The sequence below is a fragment of the Calidris pugnax genome, unplaced genomic scaffold, assembly GCF_001431845.1.
Source record: "Calidris pugnax isolate Ruff unplaced genomic scaffold, ASM143184v1 scaffold133, whole genome shotgun sequence".
NCBI classification, from domain to species: Eukaryota; Metazoa; Chordata; class Aves; order Charadriiformes; family Scolopacidae; genus Calidris; species Calidris pugnax.
The window spans coordinates 7,742,334-7,767,637 of record NW_015090977.1 but is presented as its reverse complement, the minus strand read 5'-3'; the positions used below and the strand labels follow the sequence as shown (position 1 = coordinate 7,767,637).

At 44.4% G+C, this 25,304-nt stretch overlaps 1 protein-coding gene across 1 annotated transcript in view; it reads right to left on the bottom strand.

The window, feature by feature from the left end:
• The window catches only part of AUTS2 (autism susceptibility candidate 2), a 630,583-nt gene that overhangs the window by 597,177 nt on the left and 8,102 nt on the right, over window positions 1-25,304 (bottom strand). Inside the window, exon 4 of the mRNA XM_014953035.1 lies at window positions 19,820-20,029. Coding sequence (XP_014808521.1) covers window positions 19,820-20,029 — 210 coding nt within the window. The remainder of the gene's footprint in view (window positions 1-19,819; window positions 20,030-25,304) is intronic.

Below are 25,304 nucleotides of genomic sequence, written 5' to 3'. Positions count from 1 at the left end.
CCCCCCCCCGGCCCTCCCTGCACCGCGCGGGTCACCGACAGCCCGGGGAACCGCACCGCGCACCGCACAGGAGCGGGAAGGGGGCAGGAGGCTGCGCGGCAGCACGAGCAAAGGAAGCCCCTTCCCAAGGAAGAGCCATCCACATCTGGCCAGCATCAGTCCCAGCTGGAGTAGAAGTTATTCTACTTCCACGGGTATTTGGTGGAAAAACGAGCAGAAGGAAAAAACATGCCCCCCCAAGATCATAGAGCAAGAGGCAGAGGCGATAGCGGCATGATCAAAGCTGGGGCTGTTTAGTATGAGGAAGAGGAGGCTGAGGGGAGACCTCATCACTCTCTACAACTACGTGAAAGGACACTGTAGAGAGGTTGGTGCTGGTCTCTTCTCACAGGTAATTAGTGACAGAACGAGAGGGAACGGCTTCAAGCTCCAACAGGGGAGGTTTAGATTGAACATTAGGAAGGAATTTTTCACCGAAAGAGTGGTCGGGCATTGGAACAGGCTGCCCAGGGAGGGGGGGGAGTCCCCATCCCTGGCTGTGTTTAAGGGCCGTTTAGATGCAGTGCTGAGGGACATGGTGTAGGGGAGGACTTTGTAGAGTAGGGGAGATGGTTGGACTCGATGATCCCAAGGGTCTCTTCCAACCTCAATGATTCTATGATTCTATTCTATGAAAGCCAAGGAGCCGTGGCCTTAGGGTCCCAAACCAGACTTTCGTTGGTTCAAGCATCTTTTTTAAAGTCAAAGAACGCAAATCAATTTAGCCCTAATGAGATCGGAGATCTAAAAATTGCAACGCTCAAAAATCTGGTTAATCAACTGGGGGAAAAAAATCACAGAAAGCTGGGCAAAGTCCATCTATTCTGAGATTTTGAGTGAAGCCGAGCTCAAAGGTGTAAGTTGTATTATTGATCAGGTCAGGATGCAAGAGGAGTGTTTCCACTGCCTCACAAACTGGTTTTGACTACAAAAGTTCCTACAAAAGGTTATACTAGAGATCACCTGGAGGTAGTGGAAACTGGCTGCAAGTCATCACATTCAGGGAGTTATCGTCAAAGAAGGGAATTGCCCCAATGCAGTTTCCAGTGGTAACACATCCTCCTCCAAAAGTCCACTGAAGCCTTGGGAAACTGCTTTGATTAGCAGGAGCACACTTCGTGTTGATGTGAAAGAGCTAGCAGCAATTTCCATAGGAGTTATACAGTCTTGCATAAAAATAAAAAAATTAAGCTCTTCCAATTATAGATAGAAGGGTTCTAGATAAAAACCCCACTAACACCATTTACCTCCTTCTGGCCCCAACCCACCCCAGTTAACACAGAACTTGAATCAGGGCATAGAAAGGTGGAAAGATAGAGTCCTTAAAATTGTATGCTCTAAGCAATGAAGGAATCCAAATCGATTAAAAATACAGTAAATAATCAGAATTGTGGAGTGCACTGGATGAACAGCAATGTCAGATGGCTGACTGCCTCTGCTCCCCGTGCGAGCAAACCCAACTCCATCCCCTGTCAGCAAAACCTTCCTGAAGACTTTAACAACCACTCCTTTTTTCTTAAAAAGCTTTTCTGGATATAAAAGGAAAAAAAAAAAAGTTCTTCGTTTCCCCCAACAGGCTGTAGAAGTCCCAGTTCAAGGGTGAAAGGAAGGACAGAGAGAAAACTGCTTTTCCCCTCCCGTCCAAGTCAAACATTTGAAGTGTATTCAAACCAGCTTTTAATGACAGCTGGTGTGTTGGTGCTGCTAGAAAGCCTTCAGGAGTTTCTCTCCCTCCTTTGCTCACCCCACAGCTCAACAGCAAGCTCATGGTCACACCACCCCAGCTGCCCCAGTCAGAGCCACGCTCTCCAGCCACATCACTGCACCAGTTGCTTCCAGTCGCACCCTGTCCCACAGCCCTCCCCTGGGATGCTCCAGCCAGGGCACCCCCTGACCCGGGTGAAGGAGAGCTGTGAGAGAAACCTCTGCATCTCCAGTGCTCTTTGTTTCAGGAGAACCTTCTCGTTTCATTGTGCTTGGCTCCCAGTCACCAGTTTTATCTTGCATTTCACACTTAAGGCAACCCGGCCAGGCCTGCCAAGGTTTTCTGTCAAAACTTGGACAAACCAAGAAGTTTTACATTCTTTTAACCATAAACCTTAAAGCAACTCAGACTTTTATTTTACTTGCAGCTCAAGTTTTGAGTGTTTCGTGACATTTGGCCAACCTGGCTTGAGTTTTCCGTTTGAGGTTTCGTTACGAAATCCTAATTCCAGAACAGTGTAATTAATACTTTTATTAATAGTATCTGTAGTAAAAGATTATAGGACTTGGGAGAACAGCTCCAAGTGCATTTCGTTGCCCAGCAGACTACATGTAGTCCAAAAAGGAGATCTGTCCTTTAATTCAACTTGCAAAAACTGTGCTAACCACAAAGCGAAGGTCTGTGGAGACCCAAACGCAGGGGCTGTTTCCCAAGCTGGCTTCAAAGTTGCTCATTCTACATATTACACCAGCAGCGAGAGTAGACCCCAAGTAATCGTAATAAACGGCGGTTTCTCTTCCCAGAAATGAAATTACTTGCTCAGTGTGACATAAAACGGTTTTAGCTGAGGGGTGCTTGGGGGTGACCTCATCCAAGCCCCACTCCAAGCAAGGCTGGATCAGCTCAGGAGAGCTCTGGCTGCTATGGGGAGATGGAGACGTATCCAAGGATGTGGATCCCACTGCCTCTGGACTGAAGGGTCCTGCCTCCCTGGCAGAGCTGAGAAGAGCCCTTCTGGGTCCTGACCTCACCAGCTTTACGTTACCCTGTGCTCCTCAACACGCTTCTGTTGGCATTTTAGCACAAGGGCCAACGGGCACCACGCTGCACCTCTATGACAGACCACAACTCTCCTGTTATAGATGCCAAATTTGGAAACAGTTCTGCTGTCCATTTCCCATACTTTCTAGTCTGTCCCAAAATACCATGAGCTTTAGAGTTTTAGGATTAAACACAACCATTTATAAGCTGTGCCACCTTCCATTGCCAAGTGAGGCAATGCTTCGGAAGGAGGAACTGCCAAGACTTCACCAGTTGGTGTAAGACTCCTGTCAACCCTCTGCGCTGGATTTCAGTGGGACTGGCAGTGTGAGGAACTGCTACACATGCTACTTCTGAAGCTCAAGTGTTTTTATTAACATAAAGGAGCAGAAGTTAGGTTAATAATCTGAACACACTGACAGATGTTCAACAAACACTTGGCATTGCCGCAGCCAGAACAAGAAGGAATTAAATGTTATCTTGGAACTGGCTGCAGAACAACACAACCCACAGCAACAAAGCTCTTGTACCAGGTTAGACAAATACATAGCAGAGTAGCCAGGCTCTCTCCCAGCACAAACCCAAGATGGACCACGATACAACTCCACGTTGTGTCTACTCCTGAACATTTTACAACTCACTGTATTCAAAATAGATTGCACTTCCAGTGTAAGCAGGTACCACAAGGGCCGGGGTGGGGGCAGGCTGCTTTTCTGACTGGGGGAAGGAAAGAGGATGTCACCCCTTCTTCACATTGGAAGAAACAAATCTAAGATATCTCCTGATTTTTTCTTATTGAAGTCAAGTTCCGTTCAAGGTCAATCCAAGTGCAAATTCTGAACACACTAATGGGCTCCTGCTCCCCTCAGAATGTCATTATTGGGTATAGACGTAGGATCAGTAAAACTTATAAACATGACTAAAATGATAAATAATGGCATGAAGGCATTCTGGTCAGATAAAGGTAAGGACTATGAAAGTCTCATTCAAGTGTTAATAGAAAAGCCCAGGAAAGAGTGTGTGTGAGATGTTTCATGGGGAGCAGGGAACGGGGCATGGCTGGGCTGGCTGATCCAGGCAGCACCAATACTCTTACCCCTGGTTTTGGCAGAGTTTTAGGAAGGTTGGGGTTACCTGTGTTGGAAAGCTTCAGCTGAACACACTGGTTTGGTTTTCTCTCTGTGTTCCCACCATTCAGAAGTGTAAGGGAAATTGTATGAGTGAAAGCTTGTAAATGAGCTACAATCTAGGAGGAGCCAAAGAGTAGAAAAATGGATGTGGAGATTTATAGGAGGGTATTTGCAGCACTGTCAGTCCAAACACTGCTGTGCTCCCTCACCCGCCTCTGTTTTAAGGGGCAGCAGACCTGAGGAAGTTGAAAATTTAACATCTTATATAAATGAGAAACTGTGTGGTTTGTCCAGGTGATGTCTCAGGTCTCTTAGCACCCACACGACTGAACTCCAGCGCAGTCAGGCTGGGCTGGCTCTCCCTTCCCAAAGAAGTGTCAAATCAGGAAATGAGAAACAGATTTGACTAAATATCAACAGCCAATGTAGACCCCAAATCCCACCAAGTTTTATTAAGACTCATTCCTAAGTGCATTAAGTCGGTTTGGCATCAGGACTTGGTTAATTGCGGTGCTGAGAAGCTTTGGAAAATGAAGCCCCTATTTCCAAGAGAGTAAAACTGCAGCAAAGTAAAAGCCACGAAAGGGCGGGTGGTGAATTACTTTTTGGAGGTTTCCTGATACCCTTGGACATGCTGGAATTCCTGATACAGGAGAGGTTTCTTAGGATGTCGGGTGAATACACCTCCCACGCTCCGTATCAGTGTTCCTCAGCTCCTACTGAGACACAAGCTCAGACTCCCTCAGAAGGACCATGTGTTTGTAACACGTTACAAAAAGATTGTCTCACCTTTAAAAGACTTGGTTTATACTGTTCTGATGAATTTACACAAAAAAGGGTTTTTTTCATTCCATCATAAGGCTTTAATCAACATAAAATCACTTAAAAACCATAAAAACCCATGCGTGGGGAGTGGGCAAGAAGAGAAAGGCCACAACAGTGGGGAAACAAAGCTCAGGATGACTTTGGACGAGTAACCACTTTGTGTCAACAGCATCATTTTACAAGTTAAATATTTTTCTTAAAGTGCTAATCCAATCTAAACAAGGGTTTGATTCTAAATTAAACAAACTCCACTTTTATTGGTATTAACTCAAATATGCAATGCTAATTTCAGCAGGCACACGCTAACAAGAGCAGCCATGCAGACTGCTGCTCTCCACAGCAAAGGAAGGACAGACATTAACTTAAATTTCCTTTTCTGAGGAAAAAATGTATTACAAAACCCACAGTGAGGCTTATTAAAAAAAAACCAAAGAACAAAAAACAAAACGAACAAAAAACAACCACACAAAAAACCACCCCAAAACAACAAAATAAAACCACCCCCAAAATTTCCTACACATCAGTGCCTTTAAAGAGTCTTTAAAAAAAAAAAAACTTCCATTGCATCTCCACTTCTGATTCAATTTGCTGTCAAAGGTCATGAGCTAAAATATACAGTTTACGCTAAAAGCAGGAAGCGGGGTAAGTAATTGAATAAGATCAGGAAATGGAAGAATACTGCCATTTTCCTAATGGATATAGTACAAGGTTTACTCTCTCCAAATTGAATTCTAGGAGCTACTGTAGTAAGGGGTTTATTTTTCTTCAGCTTGAATTTTAGCCTACGAGGTTTAAAGAAAAATCCTCGTGCAATCAAAAGGACAAAATACTGCAGCAGCTTTATTTTCTAACAGACAAAGATGATCATTTCTGCAGGAAAAAGAAAACCCCCATCAACAGCGTCTTAAACAGAACTGGCATAGCAGGTTGGCTGTTTAATATACATGGGCTGGAAATAATTCTACTAAATCAGATCTCTGAATTATTCATGAAAAACAGATTTTCGTGATTTAAATTAGAAAGATTTAAAATTACAAGCCTTGCATTGCTATTGATAGGTAAGGTCTCTTTCCCCCAGCACGATGTTACAATCTCGTACGGTTCTACTCCAGGAGACACTTTGTGCTCCCTCCAAAGGAGTGTGTGAGATGCTGTGGCACGCACTGCTGCTGGGAACAACACACCCACCGGCGCCTGCTGCGGAGCAGTAACAGCACACCAGAATGCTTATACCAAAACGCATTATTATTATGAAGAAGAAGAAAGTTTGAGGGGGTTGTTTTCAGTATTTATCGCATACTGACGCACAGGTTCATTTAAAACACTGGAAGCACAAGCCTTAATACCGCAAATAATACTTTGCCATCACTGAAAACACTGCAATTCTTATAGGAAACACTAGACTGCAAATCTTACTGCAAATCTCTCAAAAGCATTTTCTAATGATACACCTTCCACCCTCCCCCTCTGTGTATTGTAACTAATTTATAAATACAATGCCACTAGCAAGCCAAAAGCTTTCACATGGTTTCCCAACAGGTACTCAACCCAACACTTGCTTTTGACAGCCCCCCCAGCCGCCCCAATGGCCACAGGGATTCGTACTATAAATTATTAATATTCATTTATCACCCAGGTACCGAACCTTTCATCTGAAGATCTCCAAACACGGCACAAATTCTCTGATTAAGCCTTTATGCCTTGATTAGAAATTGGTAGACAAGTTCTTTATGATTAAACACAATTTACATATGAGATGAACATGGGAAAAGGATGCTGAGACTTGGCAGAGAGCAGAGAGCGCCCAGGCAGGGCCGGCGGTCCCCATCCTCCCACCCCAGCCTGTCACCACCACCAAGGGATCTCTCCCAGGGGGTTTAGGTCTTGGCATGGAGTGAGTCAGATCTGAGTGTGTGGCAGTTTATTCAGAGAACGCTACAGGTTTTTTTCCTAATTGTAATCATAGAATCATCTAGGTTGGAAGGGACCTCAAAGATCATCTAGTCCAACCATCAACCTAACCCTGACAAGACAATAAATAAGAAATAAAGCAATAAAAAAATCACTAAACCATATTCTTGAGGACCATGTCAACCCGTCTTTTGAACACCTCCAGGGATGGTGCCTCAACCACCTCCCTGAGCAGCCTATTCCAATGCTGGATAACCCTTTCGGTGAAGAAATGTTCCCTAATATCCAATCTAAACCTCCCCTGGTGCAACTTGAGGCCATTTCCCCTTGTCCTGTCTCCTGGGACTTGGCAGACGAGACTGACCCCCGCTTCTCTACACCCCCCTTCAGGGAGTTACAGAGCGCATCATAGAATTGTCTAGGTTGGAAGGGACCCTTAAAATCATTTAGTCCAACCATCAACCTAACCAATAAAAAAAACCCCAAACAATAACCATCACTAACCCATGTCTCTAAGCACTATGTCAACCTGTCTTTTAAATCCCTCCAGGGATGGTGCCTCAACCCCTTCCCTGGGCAGCCCATTCCAAGGCTTCATAACCCTTTCCGTGTAAAAAATTTTCCTAATGTCCAATCTGAACCGTTCCTGGTGCAATTTGAGGCCATTTCCTCTTGTCCCATCGCCTGTTCCTTGGGAGAAGAGACCGACCCCCCCTGGCTACACCCTCCTTTCAGGGAGTTGCAGAGAGCGAGAAGGTCTCCCCTCAGCCTCCTTTTCTCCAGGCTGAACACCCCCAGCTCCCTCAGCTCCTCATGAGACTTGTGCTCCAGACCCCTCACCAGCTCCATTGCCCTTCTCTGGACCTGCTCTGGCATTTCAATGTCTTTTTTTGTGGTAAGGGGTCCAAAAGAGCATTTTTTCCAAATCCCCAGCTGAGCTGCAGCTAAAACATTAACCCACCCCCCGAATGGGATGGAGCAAGGGCAGCTCAGGCTGGAGAGGAGCCCAGGGCAGAGCAAAGGACCAGCCGGGACAACCCCCCATCCAGAGGGGGAGTTTGCACTAACGGCTTCTGTGGGCTCAGGCAAATCTTGCTTCTTCAATCTCTTCCTTTGGCACAAAAGGTACAGAAACTCAACTCCTTTCACAATTATGAGACCAGCCTCAGCACACAGCTCCCCACTATCAGCAAGAGAAGCGAAGACAAGGAATATCAAATCTTGCGAACAGAGAGTATCGTGCCACCCAAATATAGCCTTTATTTGACAACACAACACTAAGTCATCAGTACCTTGTCATCTCCTTCTTCAGAACCAAAGCACAGAGCACTTGACTGTATATTTATTTATTTTCTTAAACATATGAGCTATTTTCCTTCACCTAGCAAGCCCTATTGAACAAGTTCTATAATTAACATCAAAGCAATTTGAAAGCTGCTTGACTTGCTAAAAGCCGGTAAACAAGCAGGAAGCAATAAGGTGCTTTACAAGAGAAGAACATGTGTTAGGGGGAGGGGAGACCATAAAACATTAAACAGATTGATTAGTAATTTTAACAGAATTTCCATTTTTATTAACCCTCTGCCTGCGTAGGGCACTTGATTTTTGTTTTTATTTGTAAAAGTAGGAGATTTTTTCATTCCACTAGACTAGATAAAACCTGTTCAGAAGGGAATGGTGAGCACAGTCACCAAAAATAAAAGAGTACCATGGAAAATATGGAAAATTTTCATGCACCAAATGTTTGCTGCTTTATATGGCTAGGAAAAAATCCACCTGCTTTATGAGTTAAACAATTTTATTAAAATATTTAGACAAAGAAAACCTGAAGTATCTTAAAGAAAAAGTAATTAATAGAAGTGTCCAGTTCTACATCCGTTCTCAGCTTTACTATTTTTATTAATTTAAGGACTTCTTTAGCCTTGGCAGACTGGGGAGGGTGAGCTGGGCAAACTTGGGTTTTTCTCGCTCGTCTTTCTCTGCTTATGCAGAAAAAAAGCTGTGTGAGAGGAAATTCTGTTCTTCTTTGAACTTGCCTCTTCTTTCTTAAGCGTGTGGGTTCCTCAGTCTATCTGTAACTCTAAGGACTGGGAAGGCAAATGCAGACACTTTGCAGGAAGGCAAAAGCAACTCCTACTGCAGACAGTGCACGGGCATTTCGAGGTCAGTGACTCAGCTCTGCTCTCGGAGACTTCAATGGAATAGACCTTTTTCTTTTTATATAATCTAAATCAATTTCTGCCTGCAAACCACTCATTTTCCTGCTTTCTCCTCCCTCGACTTCTTGCAGGCTCTGGGTTGAAAGCTGAACTTCCCACTAACACCTATTTTACGCCACTTTACATCCATGTCGTCTTTTACCAAACTTTTCCTTCACCTTAAACAGACCTTAGGCCTCACAGATGTTCACACACATGACAGATCAAAAGGCTGTCATCCTATTTCTGTGTCTTCATTTTGTTGGACACATTCTTCTGGTGTCCTCCATACCAGGAGGAGCTGTGATTAAACTGCAATAGCAATTCTTCCCTAATTGGAGAAAGTGAAGATTCAATTTTCTTGAAAACAGGTCCCTGCCACTGCTCCCAGAGACGAGCAGGGTAAGAAAACAGACATCAGGAGGGCAGCTGGGGCTGAGAACCTGCTCCTGCACCTTCCTGAGTAAGGGGGGGTCTTCGGAATACGCTTAGGACTTCCTCAAGAAAGTCCATTCACCTTAGAGTTACACATTTAAATAATCTTTCCAACAGCTGATCCAATACAAAAGTTTAAATTCGAAACCATTAAAAAAATGCAACATTAGAAGCACCAGGAGTATGTATTTTGTCCCAGCCTGTGTGGTGTTGCTGGTATTAGAGGCAAACTTCCAGCAGCACCCAAGTGCAAAACCACAGTAACTTCCAGTTCATCTTCTATTAAAATATTTTTTTCTTTTAGCAACAGTAACTTTTGCTTAAGGGCAACTCCTTCATTTTCGCTCATATAACCTCACTCTATTTTAATATTGCGCAGAGAAAATTGTTCCAGGGAAAGGTCAGGACAAAAGGACAAGTTTGTTTTATCTGTTTTAGGAGTCATGGCCTGATGTAGTAATGGCCACACCGCGCTCTTTAACTGGCAACAGAACCAATGCAGAAGAGCCCTTTGAATTATTCAAGAGTACAGCAAGCTCAGTATAAAAAAAAATAAAGCTACATCACATTTTTGCTAAGAACAATAGTGAACAGAGTTCATACACTATGAAAAAGGGTTAAATAGAGGAAATGGAACTTATTTTTAAAAGTTTGTTCCATTTCAGTGGGTTTGGGCACAAAAAAAAATACATTTAATGTGTCTTAATTTTATAGAAATGCAACATTCTGACTTGTGAAACCACACAAAGTAGAGAATAACCTCCTCAGGGCCCAGGAAGATTATCAATAATTTTTGTGAGCTTTATGCCCAGGTTGTTTTGGTTGAAATGAAATAAACAGCAGAAAGTTCTGCAATGCACACATAGCTCTGTCAGCAAAGCTGTGCCACCGTGCTGGGAGCGTGCAGCCTCTGGGGACAGAGGTGGCCCCCGGGGCTGGCCAGACCTGCCCTTCTGTGGCCAATGCCAACCACGAGAGGCTCTAGGAAGGCTCAACCCCCCTGCAATGGCACCACAAAGCACCACAAACTGTGAAAGCCATGGTGCAAGCTCAGTACTTGAATTTCACGCCGCTTTAGAGCACCACGCTATGGTGACTCTGCCTCTCACGCTGCCATTTACCTTCTGCTTCTAATAAACCTCAGCCAAAAAAGGTGGCTGTTCAGAGCAAAGGGAATCCCACCTCCCTCCTCTCCCGAGGGGCTGCAGGTGGTCAGCTACAAAAGCCTTTCGTTTACACAGAGATAGGAAAACATCCCACTTACTCAAGGAATTCCCTCTTTTTCCCACCTGCCATCTTCCCCTTGGAAAGCCAAACTAGGGAGCCTTCCCACTCCTCGGTAAGGGAATGGTTCCTCCCAGTGTTGTTCAGTGACACTTTAAAAGCATCCCCAGGCATTTTTCAAGCTCAGGAATCCCTGAGCCCCTGAATCCCTGGAGCTACAGCACCCAGGAGCTGGACCTAAGGCTACAAAAGCCTAAGGAAGAGTCTAAGCATCACGCAGGAGGCTCCTGAGGCTGCTCTCCTGCTCCCGGGGCTCTGGCAGTGGGGTGTCACAGCCTGCCCGTGCTGTCCCCACGGGGCACAGCAGGAACCCCGTCAGCACACAGACCCCTGCTCCCCGTGCCCACCGACCCCCCTGGGCCAGAAGATGCTGCACACCCACAACGACACTGTCAGATGCTACAGCCACATTTAAACACGTCGCCCCTACACCACTTCCTTTTTGAATACACAGCGCACGCTATGGTGACTCTGCCTCTCACGCTGCCATTTACCTTCTGCTACTAATAAACCTCAGCCAAAAATGTGGCTGTTCAGAGCACGGGGAATCCCACCTCCCTGCTCTCCCGAGGGGCTGCAGGTGGTCAGCTACAAAAGCCTTTCGTTTACACAGAGATAGGAAAACATCCCACTTACTCAAGGAATTCCCTCTTTTTCCCACCTGCCATCTTCCCCTTGGAAAGCCAAACTAGGGAGCCTTCCCACTCCTCGGTAAGGGAATGGTTCCTCCCAGTGTTGTTCAGTGACACTTTAAAAGCATCCCCAGGCATTTTTCAAGCTCAGGAATCCCTGAGTCCCTGAATCCCTGGAGTGACAGCACTCAGGAGCTGAATCTAAGGCTACAAAAGCCTAAGGAAGAGTCTAAGCATCACGCAGGAGGCTCCTGAGGCTGCTCTCCTGCTCCCGGGGCTCTGGCAGTGGGGTGTCACAGCCTCCCTGTGCCTGCCCCCCCAGGGCACAGCAGGAACCCCATCAGCACACAGACCCCTGCTCCCCGTGCCCACCGACCCCCCTGGGCCAGAAGATGCTGCACACCCACAACGACACTGTCAGATGCTACAGCCACATTTAAACACGTCGCCCCTACACCACTTCCTTTTTGAATACACAGCGTGTGGAGGGAAACAAGGAGAATTAAGTAACGTAGCTTCAACACTTCAGTTTTTCCATGGCAAATTTGAGGATGAACTTCTATGCTTCCAGTTAATACACAGGCAAACCTACAGGTCAGAAGCCTTGGCTTAGACTTCAGTTATTTGGAGAATAATAAAAAAATTATTTTAAAAGTCCTGGATTATTTTTTTTTTAATTCAATATGGTCACTTTATTATAGTGTCTTATATCACTTAAGACAGAGCTTAATTTATCTCCAAGCAGCCTCAGTTGAAATTAATTTTTTACTTAATTCCTTATTGGTAACATGCTTAGGCACTTTTAAGACAGCAATTGATTGCATCGCACATTTAAAATATCATTCACTTCCCAATACAGCATCTTTAATAATCATTTAAGTTTTCAATTAAAGTAGGGTGCCAACATTAAAAGAAAAAAAAGATAATCCTGGGAGACAATAACTGTTCCATGCACAGTAAATTTTTTTTTTTTACTATTATTCTCAAGATATCTACTTGATTAACATAATTAGGTTAACCCAAAAGCCACTGTTCTTAATCTTTTCTCCGTTGGGGATTCACTGGGAGTTTCGTCAGGCGGGATGCACACAGCAGCACCATCTCCCAGCAGCTCTACCTGGGGGGGTGACAGGGTAGTGACATCTCTCTGGCAACTCCGTTTCACAGCTGCACAAACGGGAGCCCGGAGAGGAAGGGAGATGGAGCAGGGCAGATCGCACAGCAGCGGCAACGTTTGCATTAGAAATAAAAACATGCCAACATTGCTCATTTTCTTACAAGCCTGATCCCCCGCAACACGCCGGCAAGGGGAGGTGAGAGCAGAGGAGCCCTTCTTCTGCCACGTCCCAGGGGCAACCAGCTCACACCATCAGCTTCAGAGAAACTCGGGAGATATTAATATCCCACCATTTATTCCTGTCTTCAGGTATGACCTAAGTTCTTCCACTCTGCATTGGCTGTACCAGCTCTACCATGGAGCAGTAACACCACCACGATGATCACACTGGTCACCATACCAGGCTTGAACCCTGGTTAAGAGACCGGCCCCACTGCCAAATAGCCAATATTTTAGCCAGAGTGGGCAAACACCAAATTGTAACCACACTTTAAGCTTACATTTTTCTGTGTCCATGAAGGGAACCTCTGTGCCTGCGCTGGAGCCTGAAGACACAAGCTGCCAACCCCCGTGAGCTCCCTCAGGAGCTCGGAGCCAGGCGTTTAATGCAGGAGCACACGCACAGCATTAAAATAGTAGTGTATTATTAAACAATTATCAAGGTACTGAGTCTAAGATACAGCCATTTTCAACTTCAGCTTCAATAAACAATACCTGGATAGCGTTTTCTCTACTGTTGAGCACATACACTCCCTCCCAGGAGAGGGACACGGCAAAAACAAGGCCCTTTTCTCCCCATTTCCTCAGCCCCACGCACGACACTCTCCATGGGGAAGACATTTGGAGTCCTTGGGATTTCCCAACATGTATTTTTAACCTACCCAGCAGGGATAACATCCTTAGGAATCGGTTTGACTCATGATTACTATTTCAAACACAGGCTCATACCCAGACGAAAGAAAGCACCCTTTACGTGGCAATATCCACAGAACAATAACATTGCCAGATGGTATAATGCCGAACAGAATTAAATTTCACACATGATGTTTTCAAGGTGTTAAAATATGTCACAGCTTCTGCTAATAAAACATCTTCCTCTTCCCTCCTCCTCTTAAGGAGACGCTACGTTCCCACCAGCCCGTATTCCACATTATATGTGTTTTCAATTCTGATAAGGGCAGCTGATTGCTTGCAAACCTAATTACAGTCAAATGAAAGTCTTTCAGAACCATCATTAGCAATTAGGGCCCGCTGGATTTGCAGTGTATCATTTAGAGAGGTATAATTCAATAGCTTATTGAAAAATTGCAGGTGAAAGCGGTGATTATAAGGGGGGGGGGAACTGCCTGTGCCACGTCACTGCAGGCAAACCCTCAGTCAAGTGGCAGCTCCTGGGAGCTGCTAATCAATGGATGCAGGTGTTTGCTCCTCGCCTCGTCTCGCCAGGAAATCCTTCTCCGCAGCCCAGCATCGCCCCCGGGTGTGGGAATGGCCCTGGATCTCCCATTCTGGGGCCGGTTTTGTGCCGCGTTGGCAAGGAATCCCATTCAGGAACAGCATTAAACCTGGGGAGGGGGGAAATGCACGGCGCAGAACAACAGGCACACAAAGCAACACATCATTTTTCAGTCCTTTCTACAGAGAACAATCTTTTCTGCACCCATTGAGCTCGATTATATATTATCAGGGCCCAGAAGTTGCCTGGATGCTTTGGAGCAGCTGGGTGCCTTCACAGACCACGCGCTGGACACGGGGACTGCGGGTTAAGTGCAGCTGGAGATTTCTGTGGTCCCTGATCAGAAGCAAACAGCAGTTGAGAATCACAAAACGCTTGCAATTCAAGCACCATTTGTCACCAGCAATGGTTTCTGAGAAGGAAACCAGAGGGGCAGCTCAACGGCAGCCCAGCTTTTAGCCAGGCATTCTCTCACACAGCCAGAAATCCCCACACAGAGCATGGCTGCAAAATAATGCGTGGTTCCCTTCCAAGGATGACATTACCAATTGCCAACACGAAGTACTCAACATTTAACAGCCCGACAGTAGACTAGGTAACACTGCGCTGGACATGAGCAGGCACAGATGATGTTAATTCACACAACAGGACTCCTCTTTGGGTGTATCCTCCCCTTCCAGCCTACGTGCTCCTCCTCTCCCATCCTATAAAAGCTTCTCAAAGCCCAGATCTGCCCATCTCCCTTTACCACACAACCATCTCCTTCCACTGTATTACTCTATTCACTCACGCTGTGACGTAACCTCAAAGCACAGGTACCTATATATGGCCCTTTCTATACTTTCAGTGCTGTAATCTGATTTTTTTTTCATCGTTTCATAGCTTAATTTGCAATTAATACGATGAATTCACCAAGAAATCCAGATAAGCAATGCCCTCGGATGACAGAATACCAAGACAGAGCAGACAAGGTTTCATTAAACCGGTGCCCCCTGCAAAATCCTGGTGCGTGGGGTGACTTCAACCTCTTGGCAACACTTGCACGTAATCAAACCATGCTGGGGAGGCTGCAACAAACAGCAAAGCTAGTAATTTCAGAGTGGTTGTGCTAGTATTTTGGAATAGAAAAAAGAAAAAAATAAAATAAAACCTCTCTCTTTACAAATAGCCTCTCAGTTCCAGCACTGCATGGCAGTATGGCCACTGAGGCCTCGCCGGTACCACTCCTAAGGCACCCAAGTTCACCATTCCTGGAGGTATTTAAAAGATGGGTAGACGTAGTGTGTAGAGATATGGTTTGGTGATGGGCTTTGTCAGTGTCGGGTTGATGGTTGGACTCTATGATCTGAAAGGTCCCTTCCAACCCAGCCATGCTATGGTTCCATCAAGTCTGTCCCCACTCTGTGAGTCCGTAGCGATGTTTCCTTTAACCTCAGCCGTGCAGAGCCAGACCTCCCGCACTGCAAACCCAGCCCAGGGCAGCCAGCAGGGCTTGCAACCCCCCCATTGCCCTGCCTGAGCTCTTCTCACCACCCAGGTTCCTTCCTGAGCCAGTTTTACAGTCGCTGAAATCCACTGGCTGCCAGTAAAGTAATCCCAAATCCCAGCAACTACGTAAAAGGGGACTGAAGCCTTTATCACCCATTTTGGGTGCATGCGGGTTGTGTGTGGTATTTCCGAGGTGCCTGACCTCACACTGCACAAATATCTCCCCCCTTTTTCCCTTGCTGCTGCACAGCTCTACGAGTTGGGAGTCAAAGAACTGAAGCAGTTCTCCGTGGTTGCGTATAATACTTGTAGCTGCTATTGCGCTCCCAAAGCCCACCCACAATTTCATTTTCAATTAACAGCTCTTAGAAAAGCAGTAATGAAAGCAGTTGCTAAAGAGCACTCAGATGTCATTGAGAGACTGCAAACCCAAACTGTAAATAGCACATTGTAAATGGCTTGTCACCACAGTCAGCTCTCGCTGGAGCGGCGCTGCCGGTGACAATCAAACCCATCTGCTGGGCTCCCCGACCAGTGTCACCACAAACCCCACAGCAGCCACCCCCCTCCTGCTCCGCTCGCCTTACCTGCCACGTGCAGCCTCCTCCAGGAGCCTGCAAAAGCCATCCTGGCTGTAAGCGTGATCACACACAGCTCACACAACAGTTATTTCACCCTCGCACCAGAAGTTTGCTGCCCTGAAGCACCTCTGCACCTGGGGACACGTGTGCAAGAACTAAAGCTGTGACACAACTAACGACGTGATGCTCGCAAGCGATGGTGACAGGGGAGGACACTGGCCATCCAGATCCGCCATCGAAAGCCTCAGCAGCCTCAAATTTAAGATGTATAGATTGAGGGTGAGACTGCCAAGGGGATCGTGGACTTCATTCTGAGAAGGAAAAGCTTCAGTACTTCCCTCCCTCCCCTTTAATTGATTCACATAATGGACTACAAGGTTAAAGCTAATCGTTTATAATGCTTGTAGTTGACGACTGCCAGAGTCAGCAGTGTATCTTTTTTTGCTGTTCTTCTCATTTTTCCTTTATCTCAATAAAATTTACCTCCTAATTCATTTCTCCATCATGCGTTTTCTTCCCTTTGTTCATCATCTGCCCCATATTTATTACCAATTTGTCTCCTTTTTTGCACTCAGGGATATCTGGGACTGGGATTTGATATTCTGCAAGCGTCTTTGGAATCCACAGGTTAAGGCAGAGCCCAGCAGCAGTTGGCTCTTGACCATACCTACACCAGCTAAGGTGCCACTTGCCCAGCACACAGATTGCAGGTTTAGGAGCACATGCCAAAGACAATCCTCTTCTGCAAGAAGGCCTACGAATCTCCCAACAGATAAAGAAAACAATGAAGGAAATGGTAGAGGTAGCAAAAGTCAACCTCCTCTGCTCTTTCCAAAACACACCCACTGAAAAAAGAGAAACAATCCTTCCCTCTCACTATCAAAATACAGTCAACAACCCTCCTGCAAAGAAAACTCATTCTTTCCTGATATGCCCCACTGAAACCTCGAGGAAAAAAACCTCATTAAACACTATTTAAAAATTTTTGCCACCCTTTTACTAGTTTAAAACATTCACTTTAAGATTTCCAAAGGATTTTTACAGAAAACACATAAAAACACACCATCACCAATTAACGTAAAGGAAATTAAATTTAAAACGCTGGAGAAATATTCTGATGAGTCTTGTGTTTGCTTAACGCCAACTAAAATTTCCTTGAGGCATTTAATAAGTACATTTATAAAAGCTCACAAAGCAGAGTTCAAAAGTCTTCTCGCTAGTAAAATATGAGCCTTAATTAACCTACAGTTTCACATTTTCTGGATTTCAATAAACCTGTAGGCATTTAAGTATAGCTGGATAAATACCTGCATGAATACTGCAAGGATTTGCTCTGAAAACTAATTAGCAGTCCTTCCAATAGCTGACTTCAACTAAATCTGTTTGACGAGGGAGCTTCATACCATAAATCCTGCGAGAGAGCTACTTCCAGCAGATAACAGATCTCACAGAAAGGTGTATCAGACAGGCCTGGTAACTACTGCTAACACAACGGACAGATCTCCAGGTATAAAACATTTCCCAAGAAGGACAGAGGGCAGCCAAGGGCTTGGGCCAGCACGGGGAGGCAAGTGACAGTACCAAGATTGCATCCTGCCACCCAACTGCAATATTCCCATGTGACAAGTCAAGATTCCTTTAAGGATAACAGGGGCAAGATGCATTGTTTATGTATAAAATATATAGCTCTAATATAGCAAGGACACCACATATATCCAGAAGCATCGTGAATTTTAATTGGCTTTGGACCCTCCTGCTTTGCCACGCACAAAACACAGCGGCCCTGGGTCTTGGCTTGTTGTCATCTCCAAAGGTTGACAAGAAACTTTACTTCCCACCGAGAGCCCAGGAATTCAGTGGGATGGAGCTGGGTGGGGAAACAAACCCAAAGCGTGCAGCCAAGGGTCACTCTAGGAGAAATAGTGCTGCATGATCAGAGAAAACCATCCTCAGAATTTATAATTCTCCTCCTTTTTTGGAGGTCTTCACTATTTGTCTTGAAAGAAGACAGAAAATGCTTACCAGAAATGCTATATATAAAGGTCGCGGGCATGTCTTTTCAAATAAGCTTTATAGCCTTTTCCATGACATCTTTTTTCCACGTCTAAGTGCCAAAGCCACTTGGATTTGTCAGCACCTAAACTGTTCATGAGACTAAAATGTTCTTATCTAAGGAGCTATACCCCTACCAAATGTATTAAATTTATATTGAGCAAGATATTTTATTTCCTCTCAGCCTTATCCCTCAGGAATTAAGCAGAGTACTCAGATTTATCAGCTGAAAGGAAAACCATTTTCCATGACATTTGTCAACTCAATACCTTCCAAGCCAGTGTATATTTATTCCTAAAAACATAACCTCACAAATAACCTCACAAATAACCTCCATCAGCAGCGAGGCCGATTCCTTCGTAGCTTAAGTAGTGGGTGGAAGGGTTTCACCTGACAGTAGGCTGTGCCAGGGGACTCAAATAGTGCAAAAAGTCAGCTTTTATGAAGGGCAGTTCGTGCCACACAAAGCAGATACATTTACCGTTTGACATCTTAAAAGGGAACAGAGTGAAGACCACACAGGTGAACACAGAAAACAGCCAAGGAAACACAGCAGCCCTCAACATCCACCTACAACCATCACATCAGCTCTCCTGAAGAGTTTCCCCACTTTTCTTAGAAACACAAAGTAAAATTAAATTAGAAGAAATACCATTAATCGGTGTGGTAGCGTGGAATACGCATTTTACAATTTGTTTGCTTTGCTGAAGCACTGTATAATCTCTTATTTTATTTCTAAATACAGTGTAGGCTTAAAAATAATCATGAAAACATACTTTTTACCAGCTTCTGCAACTCTGAATATCAAATTGAGTACAAGTCAATGTACTTGTTGTCCTCAATGTTCCTTCCATTTCCCTGAGCTCACAAAATGAGAAGCAGTGAATTCTCACTATTTTCTAAAAGTTTCTCTGCAAAACAATGTCTAGTTTGCACCAAAGAAGGATGAAGACTGATTCAATGAGTATCAACCATCTCTATTAGACACACAAATTTTGATTAAGGAGTCATTAATATCACTCAGATTTAGGTCAAAACTGACCCCTTTACTGTTACATTAGATTTCAGTTTTGCAGACAATGAGTCAAATGACCATACAGGCACATGCTCTACTTAAAATGCCCAGCTCTAATTTAGTCTTTTATATATATCAAACACACAAGGGATATTTATTTCAAAAAAAGTAAAACATAGCTTCCCCCCCCCCCCTGCATCCTGCTCACCAGAGAAACCACACTTGTCACACGTTCTTCTTTTTTAAAATCAAGAACCACTACACTGCACCGTCCTGAACCAGGGTCCAGGATTTCCAGCCCCAAGCTGAGTCACCCTGGACACCCTCTGCTCCCTTGTGTCACAGCAGCAAGGGAACACCAGCGCTGGGAAGACAGGAAGTTCTGGCTAAGGAGTAGGTGATTAGTTACCCAAAAGAGCACACACCACTATCCCTGACATCCTACAAATGAGCTCCTCGCAAGTAATCAGTCTTAGAGCTTTGTCTTGATTAACAGCTGCCGCTCTGGCAATTACCTCACCTTGCCCTTGATGTTCAAGGGAGTCTCATGCTTCCATGTACCAAGCTTAAAGACAAGAAGGCATATTTATAGCACAAAGTTGGCCTAACAACGTAATAGAGAGACCGCATTTGTTTGCCCTGACAGCCTCACAGCCAGCCTATGGGATGCTCTTCCAACCTCTACACATTTATCAATCAGCTCAGCTCTAGCACCAATACACCACTTGCTTTCCCACTCATCTCTTCTAGGACTAGGACGTGGTACCACGTGGCACCCAAGAGCCCAAGACCAAAATGACTATGAAGGGGTTAAAATAAGTCATGCCAAAAAAAGGAGAAATGGGCTTCTACATCCCAAGTGCCACCAGGCAAAGCACCCCCTCCTCGCAGCAGGAAACTCATCTCCCACCTGTCTGAGGCCCTTCGGTAGTTTCTTCCTTTTCCCAAGGTGCTGGCAAAGGTTACGATCATTTTCTCGGTCGGAGCTGTACTGGTGGTGGTGAAGCCTGTTCTTCTTCGGAAGGTAGGACAGCCCATTGGTAAGTGCTTCCCGTTTCTTCTTGGCTAGAGGATTCTGTCGCTTCTCCACGCGTTCCTGAGGTTTCAGAGCTACGTCCTTCTGCAGAGGGAGGGACAGGGGGAAGGAAGAGAAGAAAAACACAGTGGTTAAGATACAGCTCTGATTTGGTTGGCATCTTCCAGCAGCCACTCTAGGTGACCAGCAAAGCATCTTGAGGCAATGCTACAGTCACCAGAACAGGACAAGGCAGTCTTCACTGGTGTCCACTTCATCAAAGGATAAGCAAACACAAAATAAAATCTGCAGGATGAAGAGAATGCACTGAAGCAGACACGCACCCCCTTAAAATTCATACCATCAACCTCATAACCCCCAGCCACATCTCATACATCAAGTGAGCACGCATTCAGAAGACAGCATATATTTCTAATGTTTAAATTAACAATCGTCTTTGATTTAAACAAGGCTTGGCTTTTCACATTTATTTGTATTATTTCTTCTATGTGACAGGACAAGGCAAGAGCTGACCTAAATCCAATTAAAGCCAATGAATCTCAATTGACTTCCATGGATGTTTCCCTCAGGCCTGATCTAAGCAGAAGATTTCCAAATCTCAGGGGGGTGGTGGTGAAAGTGCAAAACATAGGAAAAACAGCCCAAAAAACAGCTTGTATTTGAAAATTTTGTTACTGACCCTTCCTTAAACCCCAGAATCAATGCCTGTCTATAAAAAAACACTCAAGCCCTGTAACATAAACATGAGTTTTGTCACTTAGCCTACGGCTACTGTATTTTCTTACTGACAACCTAAAACACACATATGTCATAGTTTTCTTTCAAATAAATGTTACTTGAAAGAAAATTCTCCAATAACACAATATTAAAGGAAGAGGAAGAGGAGGCTGGAGGGTCAGCGGGAGAGAAGAATTAGAAGCTAATGGGAAGATGTAAACGACAATGCATATTATGCAACTAATAAATGCAATTTGCCAAGTCACACCTACTGCAGTAAGTCCATATGTAGGAGCACAGTACTGCCATAGAAGTGGCATATTCCTTAAACAGGCTCACACTTCAAGCATACTCTACTAACATGCCTCTAAACCAAAAGCTCACCCTGCCCTACCAGCAAGCACTCTATGATCTTGTGAGCCTTCGTGCTTCTGTTTATTGTCACTCAATATTATAACTGACAGCAGGAAAGAAATTGGGCTGCTGGCCCCTGTGTCACAAAAAGGGCCTCAGGATTCAGGAGAATATAATTCAAATTATGCCACCTTTTAATGCAAAAAAAGCCATGCCTAAAGGCAAAAATCATTTTGGCTTTAATTAAAGAATGCTCCCTAAATGCCTATTTAAAACACAAGAGCTTCACAAAATTCATAACTCAAAACCAATGAGAACATTAATTAAATTGAAGGCAGTCAGTGTTCCAATTTTATATTTGGTAAAAAGAATAATTTTACATGTGTTAAAGAAGGTAGTATGGAAACACTGTAAAACACATTTTCTGCCTTTTCTTCACCCAAGAAACCACAGGAAATACCCTAATCTTTTCTCCCCATAGTGGTACTCTTACCAGAAAAGTTAGAAGCTTTGTCCAAGCTCATGAAAAAAAATCTTTAGCACCCTTAGTTATAAAGCAGGATCAGTATTTTAGGAATGTCATGTCTCTCTTCTCTGCTATTAAACTCCAGCTCTTAAAAAAGGAGTCAGTAGTAGCACTGATCATCATCACCTGCTTTGAGTGAAAAGCCCCATTCAGCAGCCGAGAGATGCGGCAGAGCAAGCCCAGGGGGAAATAAAGGAAGAAGAATGACTTCTCTGAGCACAGCTTCCGTCTCCTTTCCCAGGAAGGTTTTAGGTTTAGATATATGCCACAAAGGTGTGATGGCAAATTCTCAGGTGTTATATATTAAGGTTACTATTTCACCAATTCTCACCATCAATAGCTTCATAAAACATCAACTACGGCAACTACAAATACCTGTTGACCTCTTGGATAACAAAGGCAGAGCGCCTCGCACTGCCATGCCCACACTCAGCTACACTTTGTTAATTAAACTAGAAAACCAAGCAAATTAAACTGGGAAACCCACCGAGCACCTTCAACAGCACCAGAATTACAACTTGTTCAATGCACTCCATTGAAACAGCGAGATATTTTATCACAGAACAGATTTATGCCTTAAGATAAGTATCATCGCGCTGCTAATGACAAACATAAATCTTTATTTTTTCAGATCTGTATCAGAAAGCCCCAGTGCTTTATGAATAGCACATTATACCAGCACAGGACTTCTGTTAAAACACAGAGCCCATAATTGTAGAGAGAAATGCTATTAAGAGGATTCACTCTAAATGTGAAAGGTTGAAGAAGGGAAGAAAGGGAAACTTTATGGAGAAAAAAATATTCTCCTAATGACTAAATAGCTTTCGTGAGATTTTTTTTAATTTTTTTTTTTTCCAGCTAGGGATGTAAATGAAACAGTAGCAGGCTTCCAGAAATTTATAAAATGTCTAATGGGGCTAGCAGTGCCATCAAGAAATTACTAGCCCTCATTAGCTTTAAGCAGGGTGTAAGAGGGGTCACATTTTGCAGATCACTACGGGCATTTCTGGGATAACCTCCTCCATGAGAAGCTCATGTTCTAGCCAACTGCATAAGGTTTCATAAGTTGTCAAGATGCACCTAAAGCAAAGTTTAGCTCATGTCAGAATTAGGATGAAAGAATCTGCACATGCACCTACAGGAAAGATGAGCTGCAGCTTCACAAAGCCTTCTGCAAACCCTATGAAAATGTGTCTTCCAAGACAGAAGGAAAAATTTGTAGAAATCTCCAAAAATAAGGTGCCTCCTGCTCACAACCAAAGAGAGGAAAGGGAGCTTCATATTCTCTAAATTGTGAAAGTGGGCCTTAAATCCAGTTTGGTGGGTGAGCTTAGTATGAAATTTAGACATAAAGATTGGTGTTTAGACAACCACGTTCCTCCAGAAGAGCCGTCTGCTTTTCACCAGCTGACATCACTGCAGAGAAAATTACAGAGTGCTGTGGATCAAACCCCTGCATTATTGAATTGTATGGTAGAACCTCTCATTGCTTTCAACAGATACACAATTTGGCCTTAAATTATATATGTATATAGAAATATATACTAAATTCTTCATCTGCAGACCGGAGTGCAAACAGGACACGTTAAAAAAAGAAAAGCTTAGACGCAAGCGGACAGGATGTATTAAAACTGGGTTGAATACTTGAATAGAGATCACCGGGGTCTCGATGGTCGTGTTGGAGGGTGCACACACCGTGGGTTGTTGTGGACACACGGTGGGACCAGCAGCACACGGATCCTGCCCTCTGAGAAGCCACTGGGCTCGGCAGGGGCAGCGCCTGGCTGGAAACCATGGCCCTGCATCAATCACTGCCCCACTTTCTGCCCTTTCTCCCTCTTCCAATTTTTATCTTTCTGTTGTTTAGATAGGACAATAGCTGTACCACGCCGTGTGCTAGTACATTAGCCAGCACAATCTTAATTACAGACTTCAGGCATCATCATGATTAGAGTAATAAGCTGTAATTACTCTAAGGTGACAGGACTGCACAGACCTTATCTACATAGATAAGGAGATGTAGTAATATTTCATGTCGAGACGTATTTTTCAGCAGCTACCCATGGAGTCGATTCAAACTAAGTAGCAGACCCTGTGAACAACACATTCAGACTTTAATGGAGGTTTTTCTCCTCTCCTGCCAGCATACAAGCCCACACATTATTAAATAAATCCTACAAACATATTAGGCATGGTTTAAAACCATCTCTTTCAGAGATATCTTTCATCAGTAAAGTGCCTTAAGTGTATCACGAAGGTGACTTAAATGTATAAATATGTAATTACACGCAATTCAATACTAAAAGCGCATTAATATTTATGAGTGTACTGTATAATCTAAAAAAAATTTCCATTTGTTTTATTTCTATTGGGCACATTAATCAACCTGCTCCCGCCGTACGTGCGGTAGCGGGGAAGAGCCGCCCATGCTGCACAGCCTCCCGCCGCGACGTCGGAGCACAGGAGGGGCCTGACGGGGTGGCACCCCAATCACCTCCGCACTAATTAGTGTTAACAATTGCAATCCAAGCCCTGCATTTGGCGCGGGGAGGAGAAGCAGCCTCGGCGGGTCCATCGGGTGATTTCTGGAGGCAGGAGGCCTGAGCCACACGCTGCATTCTCATCGGGCGTTACGCTTCCAGGGAGCTGTGCCTGATTTATTTCAGGAGAGCCCACCTTCTTGCTGTGTAAATGACAGCTCATTAATTATTAATCAGATCCTCATCCAAGCACACTGCTTTGCAGTGTACACACCTCACCCCCACAAATCCCACCCAAGGGCCCGTCCATGGCTGCTGCCCTTTCCTCCGGCCCCTCTTCTCCAGCCACCTCCCCTCTGATGACAACTTAAAATTAATGTGACCAACAGGGACTCTGTCGCGCCCCGTTATTGCAGGATTTTGCTATGGGAACACTTGATGAAAAGCCAGGCTGGGAACGTGCTTGTGTAGCAAACCCACTGCAGGCACTTACGGGGATGAACATTTCAGGCGCTGCTCAGGGATTTCAAGCCTTGATCTTTCCAAATTGTCCCTGTGGATCATCGTTGCAAGATCCTACTTTCTGAATTCACACTGAACTGACCCCAGTGAAGCACAGCTTTTAAACACTTCTTGAAAACAAAATTAGATTACGGTGCAGCGCTAATAAAACCGAATAATAACTGCTTCAGTCTACAACTATATTCCAGTTACTTGCTCCTCAGGTTCCTGCTAAAGGCCACAACAAACAGCTTTATATCAGAGCCCGACAATTTATCCTTCACTCCAGCAACAAAATTAAGTACAATGACATAAGACACCCCAGAATTATTAAACAGTCATGAAATGTCGATATAATGCTCCACTTAAAATGCAAATGGTTAGAAAAGCAAGCTTGAATCTACCAGTTTGTCCACTATTCAGACATCCAAGCATCAATAGAATTGTAAGAAAGGTACTTCTGGAGCCTTTTGTCTATTTTCAAGGTACAAGCAATTCCCATTTGATGAGGAACAGTAATGCAGAGGGGAAAAGCCAATCATGGGAAAAAAAAAATAAAAATACATTTTGACTAGCTAGAAAAGTTGATTTGAAATTCTTGCCGAGACACAAGCGTAACACAGACTCAAACACCGACACGAACAGGAACCCTGACAGCACCATCACCTCCGTATTCACTGGGAAAATCTGTTATGAAAGTTTAGCTTCCAAGAAATTAGGATGCCCAGAGAAATCCAGCAGCTTCGTTAGCAGCACGCAGTGGGTACGGGTAGCTGGGAAT